We start from the raw sequence: 24177 nt of genomic DNA, 5'->3' as shown, positions 1-24177 counted from the left end.
TGCTGGATTGAGAATACCCAGTACCAGTCTGTGAGGTCTTAAATCTCTATTTGAGTCTGCTAGGGCTGTACACTCAAGAAAGCCTTTCCTACATTTACTGGAGAGTCCCTTCACTATCGATACGTTTTGTAAGTTGACTACACGACTTGTTCACAAATTCTGGCTGTCCAAAATGCTGGGCTGCAAGGAAGGACACGGTACAAAAGAACCCCTTTTTTGTCAGTGCCTGTCTCGGAGACAATGAATGACACTACGATGTCTTTTCTCCAGCAGGACAGTGGGCAGAGTTGCCACCCTCGATGGAATGTCCAGATCTTAGCTTTTGTCTCACCCAAGTTTCTTCCCAGTGGAAAAGGCAAGTTGACAAGACACAGGAAGGGGACTCTGCCCGCGAAGCACCTTTTGGGCTCTGCAGCCTCCCGACCAGAGTCCCTGCCAGCAGCTGATCTGGAGTAATAATCGTTCCCTGATTTGTTTTGTTCTCTCCTGCTGTGAAAATAAAGTTGTGGCCATACATTCATACGTCATCATCTGCACCAATTATCCTGTCCACTAATGCAAAAAAAAAATTGTGACTTTTAGTTCTGTAATTCACCGGAGAAAACTTAAGGAATACAGATGTAAAATATATTTTATTTTGACTTCCTTCATATGTTTATTCTTATACTGAGAGGTTTATATCTGACCAATATAAAGTTTTTACATGTTAATATACAATCATTTAGCAAAAATTAAAACGTAAGGGTTTTGTGAAATGATAAACACTGAATTAATGTACATGCCACGAATCAATCATCTCTGATTTCTGCTTTTCCTTGTCTGAATTTACCTACTGGAAGTCTCTTCCTGCAGGAGTCCATCCCGCGCTGGGTCACTGCCCGACTGGGCCCCCAGTCCGCGCTGGGTCACTGCCACACTTCCTGGGAGTCAAGGGCCCCCAAGGAGTGTATTAAATCCCACCCCGCGTCGGTTGGCTCTGAGCGGGAGGGGCTGCCTGGAAGCCGAGGGGGGCCGGCGGGCTGGGGGATAGATAAATGCGGACGGCACTGAGGAGGGAGGGAAGGCGGTGGTCTCGGGATCTGCCCCCGGCCGAGACGGTACCTTACCCTGGGAGCCGGGTGCTCCGAAAGCGGGAGCCGAGCTCCCTTGGGCAGGTGGAGCTGACTCCCGCAGCAGGCTCAGCCTGTCACCAGCGCGGAGTGGCAGCGACTCCGCAGACGCAGTCCAGAACTCCCGCCCCGGAGAGATGCGGAGGGAGAAACTACACTTCCCAGCAGGCAGCGCGACCTCAGGCCCCGCGGCGTCCCCCTGCCCTCCGGCTCCCCGCCCGGGTCCGGCCCGCGTCCCCTGCGGTCCCCAGCCGGCGCCCGAGCACTGCGCACGCGCACAGCGAGCCGGTGCAATGTCGGGTCAGTTTGAAAGCCTGCGCGGGCGTTGCGCTCCGCTGTGACGGGGGAGGATGCTGCGATCAAGCGGTTCTGGAGCGGTTCTGGAGCGGCTCTGTTCGCATCGGGGACGCTTTGTCGCGTCTGCGCTCCGGGTACAGGTCTGGGCTTTGGGCTGCGAGTGTAGCAGTGTGCTCTTTTATTTCTTTGTGGATCTTCGTCTGCGAGTTCGACCCGAAAAGGGGGTGCGTTTTCGAGGGGTGTCCCATCCATTGACAGCCCGAGGGAAGGGCTAAAGGATGGTGGCGGGGAACGAAGGGGAAGACGTCTCCTTCGGGAAGGAGGGTGTCCTTGCGGGAAGGGGACTAGTTTAGGGGGAGGGCCCCCGGGCGGGGGAGGGTCGCGGAACTGGGCGGAGGGGACTGGAGGTGTAGATTGAAGCGGGGTGGGGGTTGGGGGCGTAGGCGTTTGGGACCCTCTCTTCGAGGAACTCAGCCCGCACCCCTGGCGCTAGCTGTCGGAAGGCCCCGATGTTCCTGGGGAGCCTGTGCTTGTGATCGCTGGGGTCTGGAAGGGAGGGTGTTTCCTAGATTCGGGGGCGGTTTGAACTCAACGCCCGGAGGGGACAAGATGCTTTGGTGTGGGGGGGGGGGGGGGGGGGACCAACAGTCCTGGCTTTCTGGGTTTATTCTTTTTGCTGTAGGCTATAAACACATGTTCGGTTTCATCACATAAATCACAGAGCTGCCACCTCTCTTTTTCCTTTATTATATTTTTTTCTATTACCATTTAGTTCTCTATACCCCCCTCTCCCAAGAGCTGTTATTTCTAAGGTCTGTTCATTTCTTCTGAGCTATTCCCATTGGTTGTTTAACACGGAATATTATGTTTTTGAATCAAAGGTAGTTGAAGTTTCTTGCCATTCGTTTCACATTTTGTTCGGAATGATGGATTTCCTTGTGCAGCTATGGACGAGTGTGTATGGAAGAAATGGTAAGACATTTGGGATTTGTTTCCAAATCCTGCAGTAGAAGTGGGTGGACATTGTAAAATGTTTGGGTATGTTGGTAATTGAAGAAGGGTGGTAGCTGCATAGGGGTTTATTTTAATTTAGTTTTGTACTTTTGTGTACCTTTGGAGACTCTACACAATAAAAGTTCAATTGCAGATTTTTTGTTTTATTTTTGTTTTGCCTCCTGTGAATTAAAATAAAGGTTATTACCCACTTACTGAGAACTATGACCCATCAACTTTGCCTTGTAGGGTTTTGTTTTGTTTTTGAGGTTTTGTAAAATTAAAACCAGTAACCTACATGTACTGTGTTGGAATAAGGGAGAAAATGTTTGGTCAAGCTTAATATCCCAGCAGTATTTATTTCAGAAAATTTAAACATCACTGGAGAGTAGAATAAAGAGAGCAAAGCTGACTTAATCTAGCCATTCTTTTTTAAAAAAATATATTAATGAATTTATTGGGGGTAACATTGGTTAATAACATGTACAGTTGTACAGTTCTGTAATTATCTATGTTGTTTTCTGTGCTCCCCATCTAAAGTCTAGTCTCCTTCTGTCATGTATTTGACCCCCATTTACCTTTTACTACCCCCTCACCCCTTCCCCCTGTGGAATCCACCATACAATTGTCTTTGTCTATGAGTTTGTTTTGTTTGTTGCTTTCTGTTAATAGCCCACGTGTGAGTGAAATCATGTAGTTCTTTTCCTTTTCTGACTTATTTCACTTAGCATGATACTCTAGAGATTCAGCCATGTTGTCACAAATGGCAGTATTTTATCCTTTCTTATGGTTCAGTAGTATGTATGCAATTCCATTGCACATATGTACCACATCATCTTTATCCAGTCATCCACTGAAGGAGGTCACTTAGGCTGTTTCCATGTCTTGGCCACCATGAACGATAGTCTAGCCATCCTTTCCTGGTACACCAATATCACAGCACTCACAGGAATCAAAGAAGCTGAACATGATCTTATGTACTGTGGCTACTTCCACTCACTGCTCTGGGCTCTCTTGCAAAGGCGGTTACATATTGTTAGGCTGAGAGGCAGGAGGACATTTTATTGTCTTTTTTTTTTTTCTTGAATGGAAAACTTTCAGTATTATAAAGTCAATTTTGAGAATTAAGATTGCATTAAAAGTTGTTGTAACTTAAATATTCCAAAATACAGCCAAAAGTTAAACATCATAGCATGTTAAGTCCTAGACATTAATTGTATTTTTAGTACAGAAAATCCATTGATTTAATTTTAAAAGAATGCAATATAGCAAAAGAACAGAGTGCCTATTCATTCTGTTACTTTTTAGGTTTTCAAATATAGATCCTATTATTGCTGTACTAAGGTAGATAGGAATTCCCTCAATTTTACTAATGGGAGAACAAGATGAATACATTGTCAGTTGTCTAATTAAGTCTCCTGTAAAAGAGAGGTGGGCTGAATGTATTTAAGAATAAAATATAGTGCCAAAATGAAGGTCAGGAAGTTATTATTAACAATACTGTTTTAGGGAAAGAGCATTTTGCATGTTCATCTTATGATATGACTTGTAGTAATTTATTTCTTTATATTTTGTTCTCTCAACTCTTTTTTAGGTGAAGGGGTTGGATAAAGTTACATATTGGCATTTATAACATTCTTCCCTGTTCCTTCTTGTTTCTAATACCTCATTTGATGCCTTTAAAAATTTATTGAGCAAGCCTTGTTTGGGTAGCTAGGCTGATTAGAGAGTCATCCTGATACACCAGGATCGCAGGTTCTATCCCCAGTCAGGGCACATACAACAATCAACCAATGAATGCATAAGGAAGTGGAACAACAGATTGATGTCTCTCTCTCTCTCTTTCTTTCCCTTCCTCTTTCTAAAATCAATTGAAGAAATAGAATTAAAAAAATTATTGAGCATTTACTATCTGTAGTACATGGTGGTAGGCTTATGAATTGAAAAATCTGTATAGGGGAATGTTAGGTATTATGATGTCATAAACTGTATCAACATAAGAAAAGACTGTATGTACTTCAGTAGTTTTTAGGAATTAAAAAGTGAGTACTCTTTCTTTGGAACTTTCCATGCATATTCTCAGATAATTTTAGTATGTCTAATTCTAGGCACGTAGTAGGTACTCCATAAATGTTTTCTAAACAAATGGTAGAGTTCATAGTAATTAAAATAATAGAAATTATAATGTGTATTGCCTAAAAAGGATTTATAGATAATGGATTTTATTCTTAAAAGAAAATTATAAAAAGTTTACATATTTAGTAATTTCTTTGCATATGGCTGTTATTCCTTTTACTTTGAACCTGAACCTTTTGTTTTTGTGTTACAGTTATTTCTAAGAGAAATGAACAGAAATAATCCATTTTGAGGAAGGCATGGCAAAATCAAATTCAAAACACAGAGTGTGTTCTCGGCAGTCTTCAGTATCTTCTTTGCTAGCAAGCTGCAGCCTGAGTGGTAGTCATTCCTCTAGCTCTGATGGCTCTTTTCAGTACAAGGATAAACTGTACAGTTCTGCGTCGCAGGCTCTGCAGGCCTATATTGATGACTTTGATCTAAGCCAGATGTGTCCTGGTGTAACCACTGGAAAGATGAACATTTACAAATGCTCTGCTAATGTGCCAGAATTCTCCAGCTATGTTTATAAACCAAATAATGGTACGTTTTTCCCCCTCTCCTCCTCCTCCTCTTCCTCCTCCTGCTCCTTCTTCTCCTTCTCCTCCTTCTTTCCACTGATTAAAAGCATTTGAGAGATGTGTTGTAGTCTTTAAAAACTATGTTCTTCTTTCTTTGTTCTTTTGAGGTAAAAATGACTTTTATAATGTTGAGCTCTGGTTATGTTTCTTAAAAGATTCTGTAATGATCTGGTTCTCAGAGATTTTCAGCTAAGATCTCCTTGAGACCTTGGAGGGGAAGCTGATGAATCATAGCAGGTGGCTGACTCTAATCCTTAAACCACCTTATTACCACATAATGGAAAGAGCATTGACTTGGTGGTTCTAGCCTTCCTTTACTGCCTGATGACTTCAAATCTCAGCCTTTCTTATTATACCTGGTCAATTCCAGTTGATGGCATAGTGTTATGTTAGTCTTCCCAATCTGTATTCTATGGGGCAGTAATATTCATAATACATTAAGAGGGTTTTTTAAAATTTAATTTATTTATTTTTAGAGAGAGTGGAAGGGAGGGAGAAAGAGAGGGAGAGAAACATCATTGTGTGGTTGCTTCTCGTGTGCCCCCTACTGGGGACCTGGCCAGCGACCCACATGTGTGCCCTGACTGGGAATCGAACTGGTGCACCTATGGTTTGCAAGCTGGCATTCAATCTGCTAAGCCACACCAGCCAGGGCATGTTAAGGGTTTCTACTTGGTAAGGCTTTTATGAATACAGATTTAGAAAACGCGTCTGTTGATAACCCAATTACTGAGCACTTACAGAATAGCCATATGGAAAAAGTTTCCATTCAACTCTTAGAAGAATGTGGGCACTATTCCAGAAGAAGAGAATTAGAACAGTTACTTACTGTGTGTTAATGAAGAGTTAGTAGGCAAGAAAGCAAATTTTTTCCCACCTAATCACATTTTTTCCCTGTGTTGCAGCCAGTATTGAGTGACCAGGATAATATGAGTGCATTAGTTCATTGGGTATGTCTAGATGAAAAAAGTTGAAGAAACAGTAAGTTAAAGAACATGGGAAAATTCAGGAGGTTGGAGAGAAAAGGATAGAAATTAGTTAAAACGGATGGAGTTGTAAGGTAAAAAAGCACATCCTGTTTTATCAGCCTATATCTTTTAGTCAACGCTTTAATGCAGATAAAAGGACAGTGACAAAAATGGTTCTTAAATTCTTATTTCTCATTTACTTTTGAATATTTTGAAGTATTTCTACATTTGATATTGGAAAAATAAACAGAACTATGCTTTGTTTTTTAGCTTTTGAAAATTTTGATCACAGAAAAGGCTCCTTATCTTCCAGAAGACGGACTACTAATGACATAGACTCCATTAGCTTAACGACTGATGATCTATTAAAACTTCCAGCGGATGGATCCTTTCCTTTTACTTGTGTTGGACCAGGTCACCGAGGTAGCAAGAAAACCAAGAGAGGCGTTGGAAGACTGGGTTCATCGGACACTGAAAAGAGTCAACATTTTCAAGAACCCTCCACTGCCATGAGCGAAGATAACTTGGCAAACAGAAATGTAAATGGAAAGCAGTCTCGTAGGCTAAAAAACTTAAAACTTGTAAATAATACTAATAAATGCATTCCTGGACCATCTTTATCTTCTTCCAAGAAATCATCTCTCAAGGACAGTTCAGAACACAATCTTGAAAAGAATTACCCCAGGTGGCTCACTGGCCAGAAGTCGGACCTTAATGTTTCAGGGATAACTAGTATACCTGATTTCAAATACCCAGTCTGGCTCCACAATCAGGACTTGCTACCTGACACACAGAGCCAGAGGATTCATAAAATATTTAAAGAAGAGCAGTGTTCCCCAAGGCATAGTTATCAGGCACAAAGAACTTCTCGACTTACGAGTAAATTAGATTGCTTCGAATATCCTTTTGAACCCTCAAACATTTCAGATTTCTTGAGTGGTGATAAAGGATTAGGTAATGAATATAAATGTGATTCTGAACCTAGCCAATGTCAATGTGAAAATCCCCTTCTTCCAGGACAGTCTGAAAAGCCATTCAGTGGTAATTGTTTTTTTGTTTATTTCTAAGAACCAAAGAAAATGCTGTAATTTGACCTAATATCTAGGAACTTTTATGTTCCAGTCTTGCTGTAATGATCAGGTGATAGAAGATCTCTTGAATTCCTAGGTTTTCATTTATGTAGCATTTTGTAAATAGAAAATGTCTTTTCTCCCTTTTATTTGTTTGAAATGTCACATTTTGACGTAATTTGCTGTTTATAGATGTGTATATATTCCAAGTTATCTGAATTCCTGTTGCTTTTGTGAGAGTTTTGCTGTGCTTTGCCTTTTTAAATAATTAATAGAGCCTTTTAACTAGGTGACAAAATTGAACTGCTCATCCTGAAAGCCAAGAGGAATCTGGAGCATTGTACCGAAGACCTACCGAAGCCTATGAAACAGGACGACAGTCCGTGTTCACTAGATAAACTTGAAGCAGAAAGATCATGGGAAAATATTCCTGTTACTTTGTAAGTACGTTATAATGGAAAAGTCATATGAGGTCATTAGTTTTCCATATGAAAAACGTGTGAACATCTAATTTATTTTTAAATAACTTAATGACAGTTAGCAATGGTAATTCTGTAGAACGTAGCATTCGGAGTTGCTTTGCTTTATATTGCAGTTTTTCATTTGTTACCACAAGATGGTGTAATGTTTCATAACTTAGATACATTATATAACTTTTGCCTTTGTTACATGTTCCTTTTGTTGCACTATAAAATATTCATATATGTTTAATATGAGGAATTAGAACCAAAAGCAACTATTTTGCAGAAGGAGGAGGGCTGCGAAATTCTTATTACTTTCATTTTACTTTGAAGTTTTTTCTCCCTTTATATTGTTCTCATGAATTAGTTATCCATTTCTTTTCATTTACATTTTACTTTCTCTTTCAGTCATTATCTCCCTTAAATGATTGTCCATTTTATATATTGTCTATTCTGTAAATCTTTGTTGTTTCTGAGATTGTTTTCATTTGTGTGTTTAACCTTTCCGTGGCTTTTCAGAATAAAAAGTGTTCACCCAAGTACTTGAATATGAGCATGGAATAAGGATGGGGAGTTTAGATAGGGAAGCTTTTTCTTAGTGTCTCGGTGATACTGTTGTATCTAGACTTATCAGATATACATTCTTGGTAACCCTGCATCCTGCCTTAGGTTCTGATAATTATTATATTCCATTGTCTGTACTTTTATTTTGTCATAGATGGTGTTTAGTAACTCCTGGATCTTTTTGAAATTACTTTTCTGAACTAGATACTAGAAACTATGACTAGTATAATTATTACTTACCATCAGGGGTTTGGCCCAGTACATTGCATACAGTAGTTGATATTTAGAAGATTGAATTCATATAGTGATGGGCATGTTTGTATATAAAGTTAATGATGGATGGTGAGAAGGAGGGATAGACCTGGCTCAATATGACTTTGACAAATTGTTATCAATCTGTCTTAAAAACAAAATTGACCTGGATGTACTCAAAGTAATATGCTAAAAGATTGACTGTAGCTACAACCAGAAATTTGCTTTTTTGTTTAAGTTTTTATATGGGAAAATTTCAAATACAAAAGTGGAAGAATAGTATAATGAACCCTTATGTAATACCTAGCACCCATCTTCAGTAATCAGGTAAACGCTTTTGATAATGGTGGGTGGATGTACAAACTCTTTTGCTCAAGAATGGGAGAGGAGACTACTTGAGAGCAGCAAAAAGCTCCAAGTGAATTACAAATCAAATGAGTTAATAGTAAAATGCTGTGAATTAAGAAAAATTAGCATTGTGACATGTACATGTTATAAAAAGACTTAGATATCTGAGTGCTTGAGTTAGAAGCACATCTCATAATGATATTTAAATAAAAGAATGAGTTTATTCTCTGACTAACAATTTGGTTTTGGGAAATGTCTTATTTTTGATGGGGATGCCCTTTTTTTCTACTACCTCTTACATCAAGAAATAAATTAATATTTATTAAGCATTTATTAAATGTAACAGGTACATAGAGTTAATTTATAGAAGATTTATTTGAGATAAATGGGAGTATGAATGTAGAAATTGAAATTTAGATAAATAAATTATGTAAAGTCATATAGTGAGTGGGATGGAATTTGAACTCAGGAATTATAATTTCAAAATTGATTCTTTTCCTTCTCTAATCTGTCTTCTTTGTTCATACTATTTCCGGAGGGGGACATCTGTCTTACTGCTTTGACGTGGCAGAGCGTGTAACTGCCATCCCAGTAGAAAATCATGTGTTTGTGGGAGTTTTGTGTATTATCATCAGGTAACTAATGGTGTTTAATTGGAAAAATGTACTGCTTATTTCAAACAAGTGAGCTATAAGCATAGCCTATAGATGAAGTTTTACTTGTTTATTTGAAAACTGACATTTTCATCTTTTCTTAGAGTTTTAAAGGAGAAGCAAGGAGATAGAGAGGGTTGGATTCTATTATCAGTTAAGGGAGAAGATGAGAGAATTACCAAGCAAAATCAATATGAATCATACTTATAATGATTATTTCTTGGTGACCATTTATATTGAAATGATAACCATGCAATTATATACTGTCTAATTTTTATAAATCAGGAGCTCAATTGCTGTCTTGCATCTTAAATCCCGTTTAGCAAATCTCCGGTTCCTGTTGACTCTGAGGAGGGTCCTCAACAGGCTTCCAGGGCGAAGTGTGATAAGCAGTTCCTTGAAGACTTTTTGAATGATGATAATCAGGTGAGTGAAGGTAAATCTCTTTAACTTATTAAAAGATTACTAATATGTAGATATTAAGTTCTAAGTTATTTAGATATTATAAAACAAAAAAATGACCCATGTCCCTTCTTCCTGAACATCCAATGAAAGTTTCAACCATCCGTGGAAGGTGTCCAACCTTTTGGTGCCTCTGGGCCACACCGGAAGAAGAAGATTTGTCTTGGGCCACACATTAAATACACAAACACTAACGACAACTGATGAGCAAGGAAAAGATTTTAGGTAAATTTATGACTTTGTGTTGGGCCGCATTCATAGCCATCCTGGGTGGCGTGTAGCCTGTGGGTTGGACACCCCTACGTGAAACCATTACTCCTAGAATTATTGATAATTTATTTGAGTATTCTGCAGTAAAGGGACCTGAGATTGAACTCTTACAGAGAGCCTAAGTTGTCATTACAATTTTTTTTTCTGGAAAACATATAAAACAGACCATTATATTTTCCCACAGGACAGCTGATTATTGAGATTTGTGTTTCTAAAATAAAATTATAAACCTATATAATTTTTAAAATAGGAAAATTATTATCTAATTTTACTAAATCAGTATATATTCATCTTGTAGTTAACCCCAAAATAAAATATAAATGTGTATATTTGCATATAAGTAATGATGCACAGTTTGATTTAGAAACACAAGACATGGTGTTAAATATTCAAATAATATTTTTGGGTTCTTAACATTCTAGATTTGAGAGGATGAACACTCAAAATAAAAATTAGCTAAAAAGTTTAATAAAATGTCTCTTTTCCTCCAGTGAAATTTACTATAGACCTTAGCGTTCTATATCAGATAGTAGTACAGCAGGTGCAGGGTAAACGAAGTTTAATTATCAAATATTTGACAAATATTTGAGTACCAAGCACTTTTTTTTCGGAACTGTATTCCTAGTAGTGAAAAAGAGGAAACGCTTGCCGCTTAAATTTTTTACGCTAGTTGAAGAGACAAACTAAACAAAAATTTAATATGTAATATATAAGGGAGCACTATTAGTGTTATGAAGAAACATTAATTGGGAAAGAGAAATGAGCCTGCAGTTTTAAATGGAGTAGCCAGGAATGGCCTCTCTCATGAATGAAAACCTGCTAGGGGTGAATAACCCAGGTGCCCGTGGGGGAAGACTCTACATGCAGAGGTCTCCGTGCATGCTGAGACCCCAGGCAGAGAGGTGTTTGGGGTCCAGTCAGTGTAGCTCAGTCAGCAGGAACACGGGAAAGAACGCTAAGAGGAAAGGTGGAGAGGTAACGAGGGGCCAGATCTGTAGGGACTTTTGAGCTATGGAATGCTGATTTTACATTTTATCTGAGTGAGAAGTCACTGGGGAGTTTTGAGTGGAGGAATGAAACCTTCAGGTACACATTTTAAAATATAAAATGGTAGGTGTATGAGCACAGATTTAAGAGCAGTTGGAGAAGGAGCAGAAAGGTTGGCAGTGTTTGCAGTCAGTCACTCGGGATGGGGACTGCAGAGGCCCGTATAGACTGGGTGCATGGGAGGAGGCTGGAAACAGTTCGACTCGAGGTGTACTTTGGAGAAGCACCTGGTGGGATGGAGATAGAGAGGATTTATAACATGAGTCCAAGACGTTTGAGCCAAGCAACAAAAGGATTGGATGGTGCTGTCTCTTAGATAAGGAGCACTGGCAGAGGAACAGATTTGCACGAGTATTTTTTTTTTTTAAAGATTTTATTTATTTATTTTTAGGGAGGGAAGGGAGGGAGAGAGAGAGAGAGAGAGAGAGAGAGAAAGAGAGAGAGAGAGAGAGAGAGAGAGAGAGAGAGAGAGAGAGAGAGAGAAACATCAATGTGCGGTTGCTGGGAGTTATGGCCTGCAACCCAGGAATGTACCCTGGCTGGGAATCGAACCTGGGACACTTTGGTTCCCAGCCCGCACTCAATCCACTGAGCTACGCCAGCCAGGGCTTTTGCATGAGTATTTTTAAGTTTGAGATGGATATGTGTTGAACACTAAGCACCTGGTTCCTTGTCTCCTGACCATACGCATACAACCTCACTACTAGGGTGGTTTTATTTGTTTGTTTTTAATAATTTCATGTGTGCATGAAGTTGCAAAAATAATACACATGGCTCCTGTCATCCTTCTCCCAGCTTCCCTACTGTTTACATCTCAGCATAATGCTATGCTGAGCTGTAAATGACCACAAGCTATAATGACCACAAACAGGGAATTAACGTGGGCACAACACTGTTCCCGCAGCTGTGGACCTTCTGATTTCACCAGTTTCTCTGTGAAAAAGAAAAACGTTTCTTTTTAGAAACCTCCTCTGTGTTAGTCTGCTCAGGCTGCCGAGACAAAGCACTAGAGGCTGGTGGCCCAACAGATTTTTATTCTTCCGGTTTTGGCGGCTGGGGATCCAGGATCAAGCTGCTGGCAGATTCTGTGCCTGGTGAACAAGCTCCCTTCCTGGCTTGCAGATAGCTGCCTTCCACCGCGTCCTTACAGCGGCCTTGCCTCCTGCTCTCAGAGGTCTCTTCTGATAACGACACTGATCCTATGGTGTCAAAGCTCCCACTCTTATGACCTCATTGAACCTTAATTACCTCCCATCGCCCTTCTCCAAATACAGCTGAATTCAAGGTTAGGGCTGTCACATGAATTCTGGGACACCATTCAATCCATAGCATCATGATAATCATATGTTTGTCCTCTGTGACTAGCTTATTTCACATGTTGTATCATGTGTCAAAATTCCCTTCCTTTCTTAGACTGAGGCGCATCCATTGTACGTACCATGTTTTGTCTATCCAGTCATCTGCTGATGAAATCATGGGCTGCCTTCAACGTTTTGTTCTGTGAATAATGCTTCTATGACGTGAGCACACAAGTGTCTGTTCGAGTCTCTGCTTTTACTTCTTTGGGTGTGTAACCGGAAGGGGAACTGCAGATCTGATGATAATTCTGTGCTGGTGTTTGAGGAATTGCCACACCATTTTCCACAGCAGCTGCGTCATTTTACCTTCTCACATCATATTTCTTTTTTTTCAATTACAGTGTACATTCAGGATTATTCTGTATTTTTAGTAGTTTCACACTTACATTCTGTGTTCATATGGCAGTGAAGTGCCTTTAAAACCTTCTTAGCTCTTATGCTTAACTTTGAATCTCTTCACCAGTGAGAGCCCACTTTTAATGTTCTTATGCTAGTCAACAGTTTCCTTTAGCCTTGAAGTTGAAGCTGTACATATGGTGTACTATGTTGAAAAAATTTTAAATTACAGACATTTTAAGAGGCCAATGTGCCACTTTGTGGATAGTTTTCAGGACACAGCAACTCATGTGAATAATGTACAAGTAATAGGTTGGTAAGAATTCTAAAAAGAAGTTCAAAAACATCCCCTACAGATTCTCTTAAGAGAATCCTGACCACTTACGTAGCTAAGTGCTGTTGCCTCCTTTGGATGCAGGTAAGATCGGTGATGACTGAGTTATGAGTGTTTTTTTGGGTAGCAAGGAATATGTGGCCCATGAAGAGGGGAAACACCAGTATTCTGTGTGTCAAAACATATCTGACTGTGTGTAGAGAATACTGTATTTAAAATTCCAGCCTGTGCTCAGCTGGTAACCGGGCTCCATATACACACCTGAAAAGAGCAGGTTGGCTTACCTGCTCTCTGAGGGACTTTTAGTTCTAAAAATCTGTGATTTTAAACGTACTAAATGAGTGCATTGCAAATGTAAACAAGTACTATTCATTTTAAAAGAGCAAAGACAAGAAAGGAAATGCCCTGCTGTTCGTGATGATTGTCACTAAGTAACTGCATCTGGGAGCTGGGTAAGGCGAGGTGATGAGTTATGTACAATTTCTAAAACACTTTATTGACATGTATTATTTGGATTTTTGCATTCATTTTGTATTGGGGAAGAATAATACAAGATACAACTTTTTGCCCCTGAATTTGGATGGTTAGTGGTTCATCTGTTTTACCTTTTAGAACTGCACCCTTTCTGGAGGGAAACACCATGGCCCCGTGGAAGCCCTGAAACAGATGTTATTTAATCTTCAGGCTGTGCAAGAAAGTTTTAACCAGAATAAAACTATAGAGCCAAAAGGAGAAATTAAGCAAGTAAGCACAAACTTGATTTATGAATTGCGATCCGTGAAGAGATAAGATTTATTTCTAGATCTTTTTTAGTTTGACCTCTAATTTTATGTTAATCATAGCACATAACATATGTTGTAGAGTTGTATTATTTTTTTTTTTAGAAAGTGACTAATGAGCAAAATAGAGCCAGAGGCATGGAATCATGCAATAGACTGACCGCTGGGAGAGGGGAGGGGGAGGGGGGGACTAATTAAAAGAAGGTGAAGGGATCAGTCAAAGAACACGTGTGCAGGACCCACGGACGTGGACAGCAGTGAGTACAGGTGGGACAGCCGTGGGGTAACTGTAACAGCATAAACAGTAAAATATATACATATACACATATATAAAAAAAGTGACTTACTCAAATTGAATACTATTAAATTTCTGCGGTTGTATATTCCAGAATGGATTGTTTTATTTAGTTAATGGTAATAAATTCAACATCTTACATAGATATGATGGTATTACAACTATCGTATGGAAGGATTGTAAGAGTTGTTTTTTTCATGCCCTACAAAATTATTCTGTGTAGTCGACATGTATTTGTAGATTGGGGATATCTAGAAAACCTTTTCACCATTGGACTTCTCCATGTATCTTTGTCATCTGCAATTTGTGCCATATGTATATTGACCTTTGAAGACAGTTCTGTAAAGTTTTAATTTTTTGTCCTAACCTGAGAACACACTTACTGATTTTAGAGAGACGAGAAGGGAGGGAGGGAGAGAAACATGAGAGAAGAAACATTGATTGGTTGCCTCTCATACACATCCCAACCTGGACTGAACGCAAAACTCAGGTGTGTGCCCTGACTGGGAATCAAACCCATGACTTTCTGGTTTACAGGACGGTGCTCCAACCCAGTGAGCCACACTGGCTGGGGGTAAAGTTTGTTTGAAAACCATTGAATTTTTATGTGTTTCCTAGGAATTTGGAACTTTGTTTCTGCTTTAGGCTACTGTTCTGTTTGGGTTGAATTTTCTTCATAGTAGTGTAGTGTTTATGAATATATTGTTACTTATAACTTGGGAGAATGTTTATATAATCCCAATCTGATTATAAATAATAATTCTGCCACTTGCAAGTGCAATGTTTGTACCTCTTTAGTTTCAGTTTTCTCTTCTGTAAAATGAAGTCGTTCAGAAATTAAGACATATTATATCAACTACTTATTATAGTGCTTGACACCTAATTAGAAACTTAATAAATGCCTTATTAATAAAATATTTACCCTAATAATAAAAACTTTTAAAAACTTAAATAGTGCCCTGGCCTGTGTGGCTTGGTTGGAGTGCTGTCCAATAATTAACCAAATGGTTGTGGGTTTAGTTCCTGGTCGGGGCACGTGCCTAGGTTGTGGGTTTGCTCCCTGGTCCAGGTGTGTACAACCCCCGGTCTGGGAGCGCGCGCTGCCGGGACCACGCACGTATGGGAGGCAACTGAGGCATGTCTGTCTCTCTTTTCCTCCCTTCCTCTCTCTAAAAGCAATAAAAAAGTCCTCCAGTGAGAATAAAAAAATACTAAAAATAATAATAAGTAAACAGTTGTAAAAACAAATAATAGTACTTAAATTATCTACAGATAACAGTACCTTTAAATATTTAAGAAATGTTTTTATTGTCATTGTTTTATTATTGCTCTTGTTACTCAGTAGAGCTTTCTGAAATTCAGTTTTTGTTAAAAATGAGTGGATTAACTCTTGGGAACTAGCACAGCCTGCTCTGTTGAGTTTGTTTCTTACTATTTCTCTTTCCTTTCTAATGATCACAACATTAACATACAGCGTGTAATCTGGCTTTGTTTTCCCTCCCCTTTTAAACATTACTGAGACATAACCGAGTTCATAGAAGTCATCATTTCAAGCCAGTATTTGATTTTTACTGGGCATATCTTTAGAAGCATACTTTAGGACAAGTGAAAGATGACTCCCAGTAGTAGTTGTATTTTTAGAGTAAAGAGAAAATAAAAATGACTCTCTACTGAAAATTATTTGCTAGAATTATTTCTTTGGAAATGAAGACAGTATTTTTTCCTGTTCTCTTTAATCACATTAGATAGTATTTAAGTTTATAATTATATAATGTTTTCAGTATTTTGTTTCATTTGATGTTTTTAATAATAGGTTTCAGAAGATGATTTCTCTAAATTACAATTGAAGGAAAGTATGGTTCCTATCACTAGGTCACTTCACAAGTAAGTATTCTGTACTGATTTATGGATATGTTTTAGCCGCCTCTTGGATTGAAGTCAGAAGGTTACAGGATGTAATGAAGTAGTTCTAAGGATATGATGGGTATGGTTAAACTTCTTGGGACATATTGTTTAATACTGAAGTATTCTCTTACTACTGTGCTATTTCTTATTTAAAACGTCCTTAGAACCCTATGAGGTAACCTGAGACACCTAAAATGCAAGGAATGTGAATGGCCTAAATTGATACTCTTTCATTTCTGAACAATAGCAGCAATGCAAGATTAGTATTGGTGTGGATATCCTGGACAGAGAACTTGTTCATGACATGTGTTTTCATATACACCCTCTAGAATAGCTGTAGTCACAACTGTATCATTATTTGACTTATATCCACAGAAACCTACAGGAGATACAGTGTCCTGGATAAAAAGGTTGAAATGCCCTAAAGGTGTTAATCCCCTATTTTCTTAGTTTCATCATCTTAAATTTCAAAGTGGGGAAGAATACAAGTCTTTCCTTATTGGCAGCAGGGAAAAGTATCTGTGGGTTTAGTTGTGTGAAAATAAAGTGTCCACAGAAGATGGTGTACTGAGTTCATGAAATGCCAAGATGAAAATTTTTTACTTTGGTAACACCATTTCACTGGGCTGTACTTGGTGTTGTATCATAACCCTTAAATTTACGTTTTCCCCATTAGTGTGTCTTTTCACCTTTTTAGAAAAAAATCAAGAATAATATTCTTCTACAGTTTTCTTCCACTTCTCCCTACACATACCTTTGATTGGCACACTTTTTTTTAAAAGATTTTTAAAAAGATTTTATTTATTTATTTTTAGAGAGGGAAGGGAGAGAGAAAGAGAAACATCAATGTGTGGTTACTAGGGGTCATGGCCTGCAACCCAGGCATGTGCCCTGACTGGGAATCGAACCTGCAATGCTTTGTTTCGCAGCCCGCGCTCAGTCTACTGAGCTACACCAGCCAGGGCTGAATGGCACACTTTTGACAGCCTCTGCTCTAAGTGGATTGTTCCATTCTCAGCAGGGCAGATGCCAGTTCAGTGAAAGGAACTGCTAGCTGACGAGTGTAGCCAAGCTAGGGGCACGGAAGATTGCATTTCTACTTAGCTTTCTCATTCCTTCCCATCACACCACACCCTCCCCCCTCCTCCCCGCTCCTCCTTTCTCACTGACGTCGTTTTTTAAAGGTGTAAAATAAACTACGTAGGATTAGAAAGGAAACTAGTTATATTGAATTATAGTTATGAAAATAGTACATATCTAGTTAATAATATGTGATTATTAATGCATTTAAAATAAGACTACATTTAAAACACAGATAAGTTAAAATTCATTTTGTAAAAACCTAATTTGAAGACCTTTTGCATAGCTTGAATAAAAGCATTAAATCACGGTATGCTTTTACTTCCCTTTCACGTGTTGATCAGCAGGTAGAGAAAGGGAATTTGGAGAAGCATTGATTTCCGGATTGCCAGTGAGACCTTGCTATCAGTGGGTAAACAGCTAGGCTTAAAGTTATCTAATAGTTGGCCAGTTAAGTCAGACCAGAGCTTTTGGACTGTAAACAGAAAGACTCAGATAACATATGTTCTGGCAGTGGCTTGGATACGTGTTGTAATTTTGAAACTATCATATATTATAACTTTGTAGTGAAAAAAGATTTTTAGATTCCTGCAATGACTATAATGTGATATGAAAGTATCTCCGTTTTCTGTGGCATATGAGGTCACAGGTTTTGGTCTGTTGCTTACATCCATATTGGAAAGATTCTAATTTACAGATAGTATTTAGTGAAAATAAAGATGAGGATTTTTTTTTGCCAGTCCAGTTTCCCAGACCCTTGAAGTCCAAGGGATGTGTGGCCGTTAGGGTTGTGAACAGTGAGTAAGATAAGACTCTCTAGTCATTTGCCGTTTTCTTTCACTTGAGTCACAGGTAGTGTAATAACAAGCCTGAAAAGAAAAAGGAAGACAAGTCTCAAGTATATTTACAAGTTGTCTTTTTTCTCATAACTTTGCATCTCTAGGAAGAAAACAATTCTTTAGATAATGTAGAAATGATAGTGTCTAGTTGATTTTACCTAATCGCTTAGTAACTTTGGGTACGTTATTGTCATTTAGTTAAAGAAGATGAGAATCTCAAAAATTAACTGAAGTTGCCAAAAGGGTAGCAGAATCCAGATTCTTCTCTTATTAATTATATTTGAGTACGTGTCCAAGACAGAGACATGGGAGAAAGATATAATGCAGTAATTCACACTGCTGGTTTCTTCTACCTCTTTATCTTGGGTAAAGTAGAAGATGTATTTTATTTAATATACGTTTATTGAACCTGTGTTAGAGACTGCAGAATTAGGGTGTCCTAGTTACCACCCGTAGCTCACCTTAGTAATTGACCACTAGAGATTACTGCACACATTGCTATATTATTTCTGTTTTTCTTGGTCTCTTATTTATCAGAGACCTGAAATATGGTTGATTAACATGGTTGACATTTTCTGAGTGGCTCTAGGATCTGAAGGATAGAGGAGGAAAAACTGGAACAGTTTTTAGAGCAAGATTGGAAAGTTAAGGGCCTCTCTTTTCCTGATTTGAGGAATGACTGAATTTTCTCCACTAATACTATAATCTTAGCTCTATTTTTTGCGAAAACAAGGTTCTTGGTATAATATTACATTATTCAACATAATTTTCATTTGTTTCCTCCATACTCAATAAAAATGAGTTTTTCTGAGAACTGTAACTGATGCTTTATTTTTTTGAGTTTTAGCTATCTTGAGTGTATGTTAAAAAAAATGAATTGTTTCTGAAATGATATACACAGTATACCAAAATAAAATATATTATTTCACAAACCTGTTGTGAAAATTACATGAAAAAAATGTCTTAAGTGTGATAACAAATGATACCCATTATTGTTTCTTACTAAACTAACTCAGCTAACTTGCCAAAAAGAAGCCTTGAACACACAAAATACATTTTTTAAAGTAAGTGTTGTTATAGAATTTTAGATGAATTATTTTAACCCTCAATTATTTAGATATCAAAGTTTTATAAGGAAACTTCATGACAGTTCGATACTTAAGTTATTCTATAAATTCACTCCTCATACTAATTTTGATGTTAATAAACAATGTAATCACCATTTCTTGCTGTCTGTGTTCCTATTCAGTCTTTAATATTGGTTGATAATATGTTTTATACTTTTTGATGAAGGGCTTTGCACCATTTATCTCGCCTGAGAGACCTGGTTGATGATACCAGTGGGAAACAGTCACCGAAAACGTGAAGAGGAAATTAAGAGTTTAACCAATAAATAGTCACCACAAAACAAAAATGTATTTTTTCCTATTGCAACTGGCAGAGTTATTATAAGCCATATACTCTTCAGATTGGTTCAATTATTATATATTTAAAAAACAAACAAACTTGAAAATGTCCATAGCTTTTGCGACCTATCCTCATTTTGTATCAAAATACCAGAATGTGGACCAGGGGGACCCACACGGTGTCCTGCGGTCGGGCTTTGGTCTTCAGGCCAGCAAATGTCTGACATGCAAAGGTGGATGACTCCAGTTCTCGAAGCGCACGTGGACTTACCCCTCTTCATCATCCTCGTCATTTTATCGTCTCTTTTTGGATTATTAAGAAACTCTTCCTGGTTTCAGGTTAAAATCTCTGAAGCGGAATAGACTTTCTGATACAATTAGCATCCGTTTTTAAGAAGCTTTGAGGAATATCAAAATTGTGGAAGAATATCTTACCCATATGGAAGTATGTTATTATTAAGTTTTGTAAATCAAATATTTAAGATATGTTGTATTTACAAATAACTTTAATAATGAGGTGGTTCAGTGCTAAAAGTAATATTGTTTTATGTTGTGAAATCCAAGAGAACTTTAATTAATGCTTTGATTTTGATTCTCTGTTAGATCATCTTGGTAATACTTGAGAGTTTATGAACCATTATTGGGGGGGATATTTGAAAATTTAATATTTTGATATTAGGTTTTAAAAAAATTTTAACTTTAGGGTCAAAGCAGCAAAAACTATGAGATCAGTGACCGGATGTTTTATGAAATTTTATGACTAAACTTAAAACAAATATGGGAAATCAGAAAGCAATACTCTATTTCAAAGTTATTTTGTAAGAACTAAACTTTCTCTAAAACAATCTGCAGTCTTTAAAGTTTGCCTCTACCTGGAAGTGAGCGGAGCTGCATTCTTTACCAACAAAACTAAGATTAAGTTGTCAAGTGTGACTAGTGAAGCATACTAACAAGCCTGATGAAATGAAAGAATACCCATCTATGTACACAGATACTACAAATTAACACTTTACCCAAATGGCAGCGTCTTGGCTAAGTAGCTTTATTTCAAAAAGGAATTTCTAAGTATATTAGGTTAGAGAATTTGCTTTTGATTTTCTCCAAATTTAACGCACTACGTAAAACCTTTGTTTTAGAACTTACGTGTCAAAAACATCGAGTGAACACTGTCTTTTCTTGGTCAGGGAGTCAGAGCCATCGCGCTATGCTGGTCTTTTTGCCCAGTTTGAGTCCCTTGCCTCAGCAGGTTTGTTTTCTTGATTTGGTGGTGTATCTGCCAGTGACACTCTGTGTTCTGAGTATGGTCTTCTGCTTCACAGCTAATAGTAGTTTGCTTCCAACCAAACAAGGCGCTACTTTGATGATTAAAAATGTGGTTTAGCTGTTGCAGATTCTAAGCAGGTGAACATCAGGTGGATTTGGGTTGATTTTACCATGCCCCAGGCTTGGTGAAATGCACTATTAGACACATTCTGAGGAAGACAGAGAAGATAAAGATATAATAAACTAATTACAGAGTGTATGTTGATCAGGCAGAATATGTAGTGTACGTAGCGTCTACGGAGGGTTTATGGTGCAGTGACTTTGAATTGCACTAGTTCGGTTAGTGCTTCCATTTGCAAGAACCTGTCTCCAATACTAAGTAAGATAAGCCTATTCTAAAATTTTATAAATATTTTAAGAAACTTGATTATATTTACCAAAAGAGTATAATATGGAAGTTTGTTAATATTTTCTGTTTAATAATAATATTTTCTGTTTGTTAAATATGGAAGTTTAGTCTTTTACTTAAAAAGAAAATAAACTTATCAAAATGATTAATTCCAACCTTTTAAAAATATTAGAATCAACTAAGAAAAAGTCGAAACAATAAATGCTCAAGAAAATTAATTTAGTTAATTACATGTTAAATATTTCCATATTTTTTATTTTGAGATTTCCTAGGGGAAAAGGGGAGACTACAGTATTAAGATGGCCAAGTTAGGAGTTTAAAGCAGACAATGAGAACAATTAGATTTTTAAAATTACATTCCAAATATAAAATTATATCAATCTTTTTCTCTCCTTTAGGTATATTGAAAAATGTTAAATAAGACATTAACTTTTTAAATGGAGTATGAAAAATATTTAACCTAATTCCAAAGTTATATGAGATCAAAGGGAAGAAGTGTTAAACATATGTGAAGATAAAACTCAACTGTATTTTCTTTAAGAACTCTACTTTTAGTTTTTTATGTTATAATCATTTCAGCTTCATGGAGATTTCTGACCAAATTGAGGAACTCTGTTTGAGTTGTGTTTTTTAATGTTATTTCTTGTTGAAATGTATATATGTAGATATTTTTGGTATTTTGTATTTAATGTTTATGATAATGTCTTGTTAAATTACATATAGTTACACCAAAATGTTGCCTGAAGATAAATCATGGGAAAATTCGCTTTCCCTCACGTGCGTTTTGAATATATATGCAGTCACTCCTAGATTCGGAGTTTTGTTTCATTTCCCTGTCACACTTTTCACTGTGTCTCAAAACCCGTCTGGTGGGAGTGCTATCATGAAGAAGTGAACTTGCCAAAAGGCAAGTGGTGTGAAAGGAGACAAAAGAAGCCATAGGCCAATAAAGTGGATAATTTCTGAACAACTGGGCTTTCTTCAAATGTGGAAGACTGTGTCCTTCTATTCCGTCTATGAACTGGATGTTTCATACCTGCTGAGGGGTCGATCTGACTTGTAGTGCCCGTCCCAATGATGGCGACAAACCTAGGCCCGACCTGAGCACGTTGTGCAGCAGTGATTGTCAGGTATTTTTCCTGTGATGTTTGAAGTCATTTCTTTCCTACGTCTCTGCTTCCTGTCCCTCCTGTGTAGTCACCTGTGGTTACGAGCATTTCTTTTTGAACAGAATCTTAGCTTTTTATCCTCCCAGCTTATTCTGCACTGTCTGTATCCTGGACTGGACTTACCCGTGTTGACCACCTTTCCCACAGCATAACAACTTTTAGTGCAGTGTAGCGACATCTGTCCATCGTCATACCTATTTCCACCGTCAGCATTCCACCTCTCCCTTTTCCCCTCTGACACCGAGTACTTTTTGTCAAGGTAGCCATTTGCCTTTATAGGAATGGTCCCTGCAATTGGAAAGCTTTGATTGCATACGCAATTCTTACTTCCATTAAGGCAATTTGTCTTTCTGAGTTTTCCACATAGTGATCTTAATTTTGCCTTTGAAGAGGTCTGGTAGCTCTTGGTTAGATTGTTGTCATGGTAAGCTAAGGTTGTGGGTTTGATCCCCAGTCAGGGCACATACAAGAATCAATCAGTGAATGCATTGAGTTAAATGGAAAAACAAATTGATGTTTCTCTCACTCTCCCCACCTCTTCCTCTTCATTTCTAAAATCAATAGATTTAAAAAGAAAGACAAGGCCCTGGCTGGCATAGCTCAGTGGATTGAGCGTGGGCTGTGAACCAAAGCATCGCAGGTTCGATTCCCAGTCAGGGCACATACCTGGGTTGCAGGCCTTGGCCCCCAGCAACCGCACATTGATGTTTCTCTCTCTCTCCCTCCCTCCCTTTCCTCTAAAAATAAATAAAATCTTAAAAAACTATTTTTAAAAAAGAAAGAATCACATGCACATTTCAGTCTTTCTAATATTAAAACCAACAAAAATGATGTGCTTCCCATCTTTCAGGTAATGCGTTTCTAGTCCTAAGTTATTTATTTGAACAAGGTTTTATGTTTCTTCATTGTTTCACTTTTGGATTCTCTTTAGCTTTCAGTGTTTTGTCTAAATGTCTGTATTTGCAAATGATTCAGCGTCCTACTCAACAGCACAACTGGAGTATACACTTTTCCGTTCTCAAATGGTAATGGTAATGTGTCAGGGGTACCACATAATGATTTGATATTTTATATGTTGTGAAATGATCAAATAAAGCTAGTTGACATCCATTCACTTTATTTTTTCATATTGCTACCATTAGCTAATTTTTTCAGCTTTGTTGAGGTATAATGCACAAAATTGTAAGATATTGGAAGTACACACTGTGGTGATTTACATGCACACCGTGAAAATATTGCCCCCAATAATACATCCATCACCGCATATTTATCTTTTTGGTTTTTGGTGAATGTTTTTCATTTTTTAAAAACAGTGTAGTACCGGAATGCCCAAGGTGTGTAGAGTAGACTGGGTCTCCACGTTTGCTGCTGTAGTAATTTATTCCTCTATTCAGCTGGCATTTGGTTGGCTCCTGGCGCTGAGCTAGATGTGTGTGGAGGTGGGTGGAGGAGAGGGGAGTGCAGTGGGGGAGAGGGGGTGACGAATAAGGAGGCAGGACCACCGTGCCCTCAGTGGTGGAAGTACATAAACAGACACAGTCACACGGCCACCAGGTGAGTTTAAGAGAAATGAAGATGGAGCTACCGCCGAAAGGCACAGAAGGTGGAGCAAAGAGGCCTGGGAAAAATCAGGGATGATTTCACCCAGCGGGGAAACCTTGAGTTGATCTAGAAAAATGAAGTTTGCCATCAGCGAGATTATTTATTCTGGGACATGCAAAGACGAGTGGTAAAAATGTCTGATACAGAATTTACTGACTTGCGGGGCTGTGCGGTGTGTTGTGGAAGAAGCCTGCGCTATAGTATCTGGCACA

The 24177-nt window shown here is 38.1% G+C and overlaps 1 protein-coding gene across 3 annotated transcripts; it reads left to right on the top strand.

The window, feature by feature from the left end:
- Positions 1–1351: 1351 nt before the first annotated feature.
- Positions 1352–22174, top strand: C9H18orf54 (chromosome 9 C18orf54 homolog). Of its 3 annotated transcripts, none has more exons than XM_036010195.1 (9): positions 1352–1630; positions 2288–2378; positions 4729–5057; positions 6334–7104; positions 7423–7573; positions 9735–9837; positions 13831–13962; positions 16106–16176; positions 17216–18948. In XM_036010195.1, exons 3-9 carry the CDS (start codon positions 4775–4777, stop codon positions 17253–17255), a joined length of 1551 nt encoding a protein of 516 aa, XP_035866088.1. In that variant the 5' UTR covers positions 1352–1630; positions 2288–2378; positions 4729–4774; the 3' UTR covers positions 17256–18948. The 3 variants fall into 3 exon arrangements, with proteins under 3 accessions (XP_035866088.1, XP_028380077.1, XP_035866087.1); XM_028524276.2 differs by lacking the exon at positions 17216–18948 and adding an exon at positions 19410–22174 and having other exon boundaries at positions 1353–1546; XM_036010194.1 differs by lacking the exon at positions 17216–18948 and adding an exon at positions 19410–20998 and having other exon boundaries at positions 1353–1630.
- The last annotated feature ends 2003 nt before the right edge of the window (positions 22175–24177 follow it).

This window comes from Phyllostomus discolor, chromosome 9, assembly GCF_004126475.2.
Source record: "Phyllostomus discolor isolate MPI-MPIP mPhyDis1 chromosome 9, mPhyDis1.pri.v3, whole genome shotgun sequence".
Taxonomy (NCBI): Eukaryota; Metazoa; Chordata; class Mammalia; order Chiroptera; family Phyllostomidae; genus Phyllostomus; species Phyllostomus discolor.
Note: the sequence above shows the minus strand (reverse complement) of the source record. Positions and strands in the feature narration are given on the sequence as shown.

Coding starts and splice junctions, on each gene's coding strand:
- C9H18orf54 (XM_028524276.2), top strand. CDS start 4,775: ATGGCAAAATCAAATTCAAAACACAGAGTGTGTTCTCGGCAGTCTTCA. Junction 7,105..7,422: donor GTCTGAAAAGCCATTCAGTG/GTAATTGTTTTT, acceptor CCTTTTAACTAG/GTGACAAAATTGAACTGCTC. Junction 16,177..19,409: donor ATCACTAGGTCACTTCACAA/GTAAGTATTCTG, acceptor TTTTTGATGAAG/GGCTTTGCACCATTTATCTC.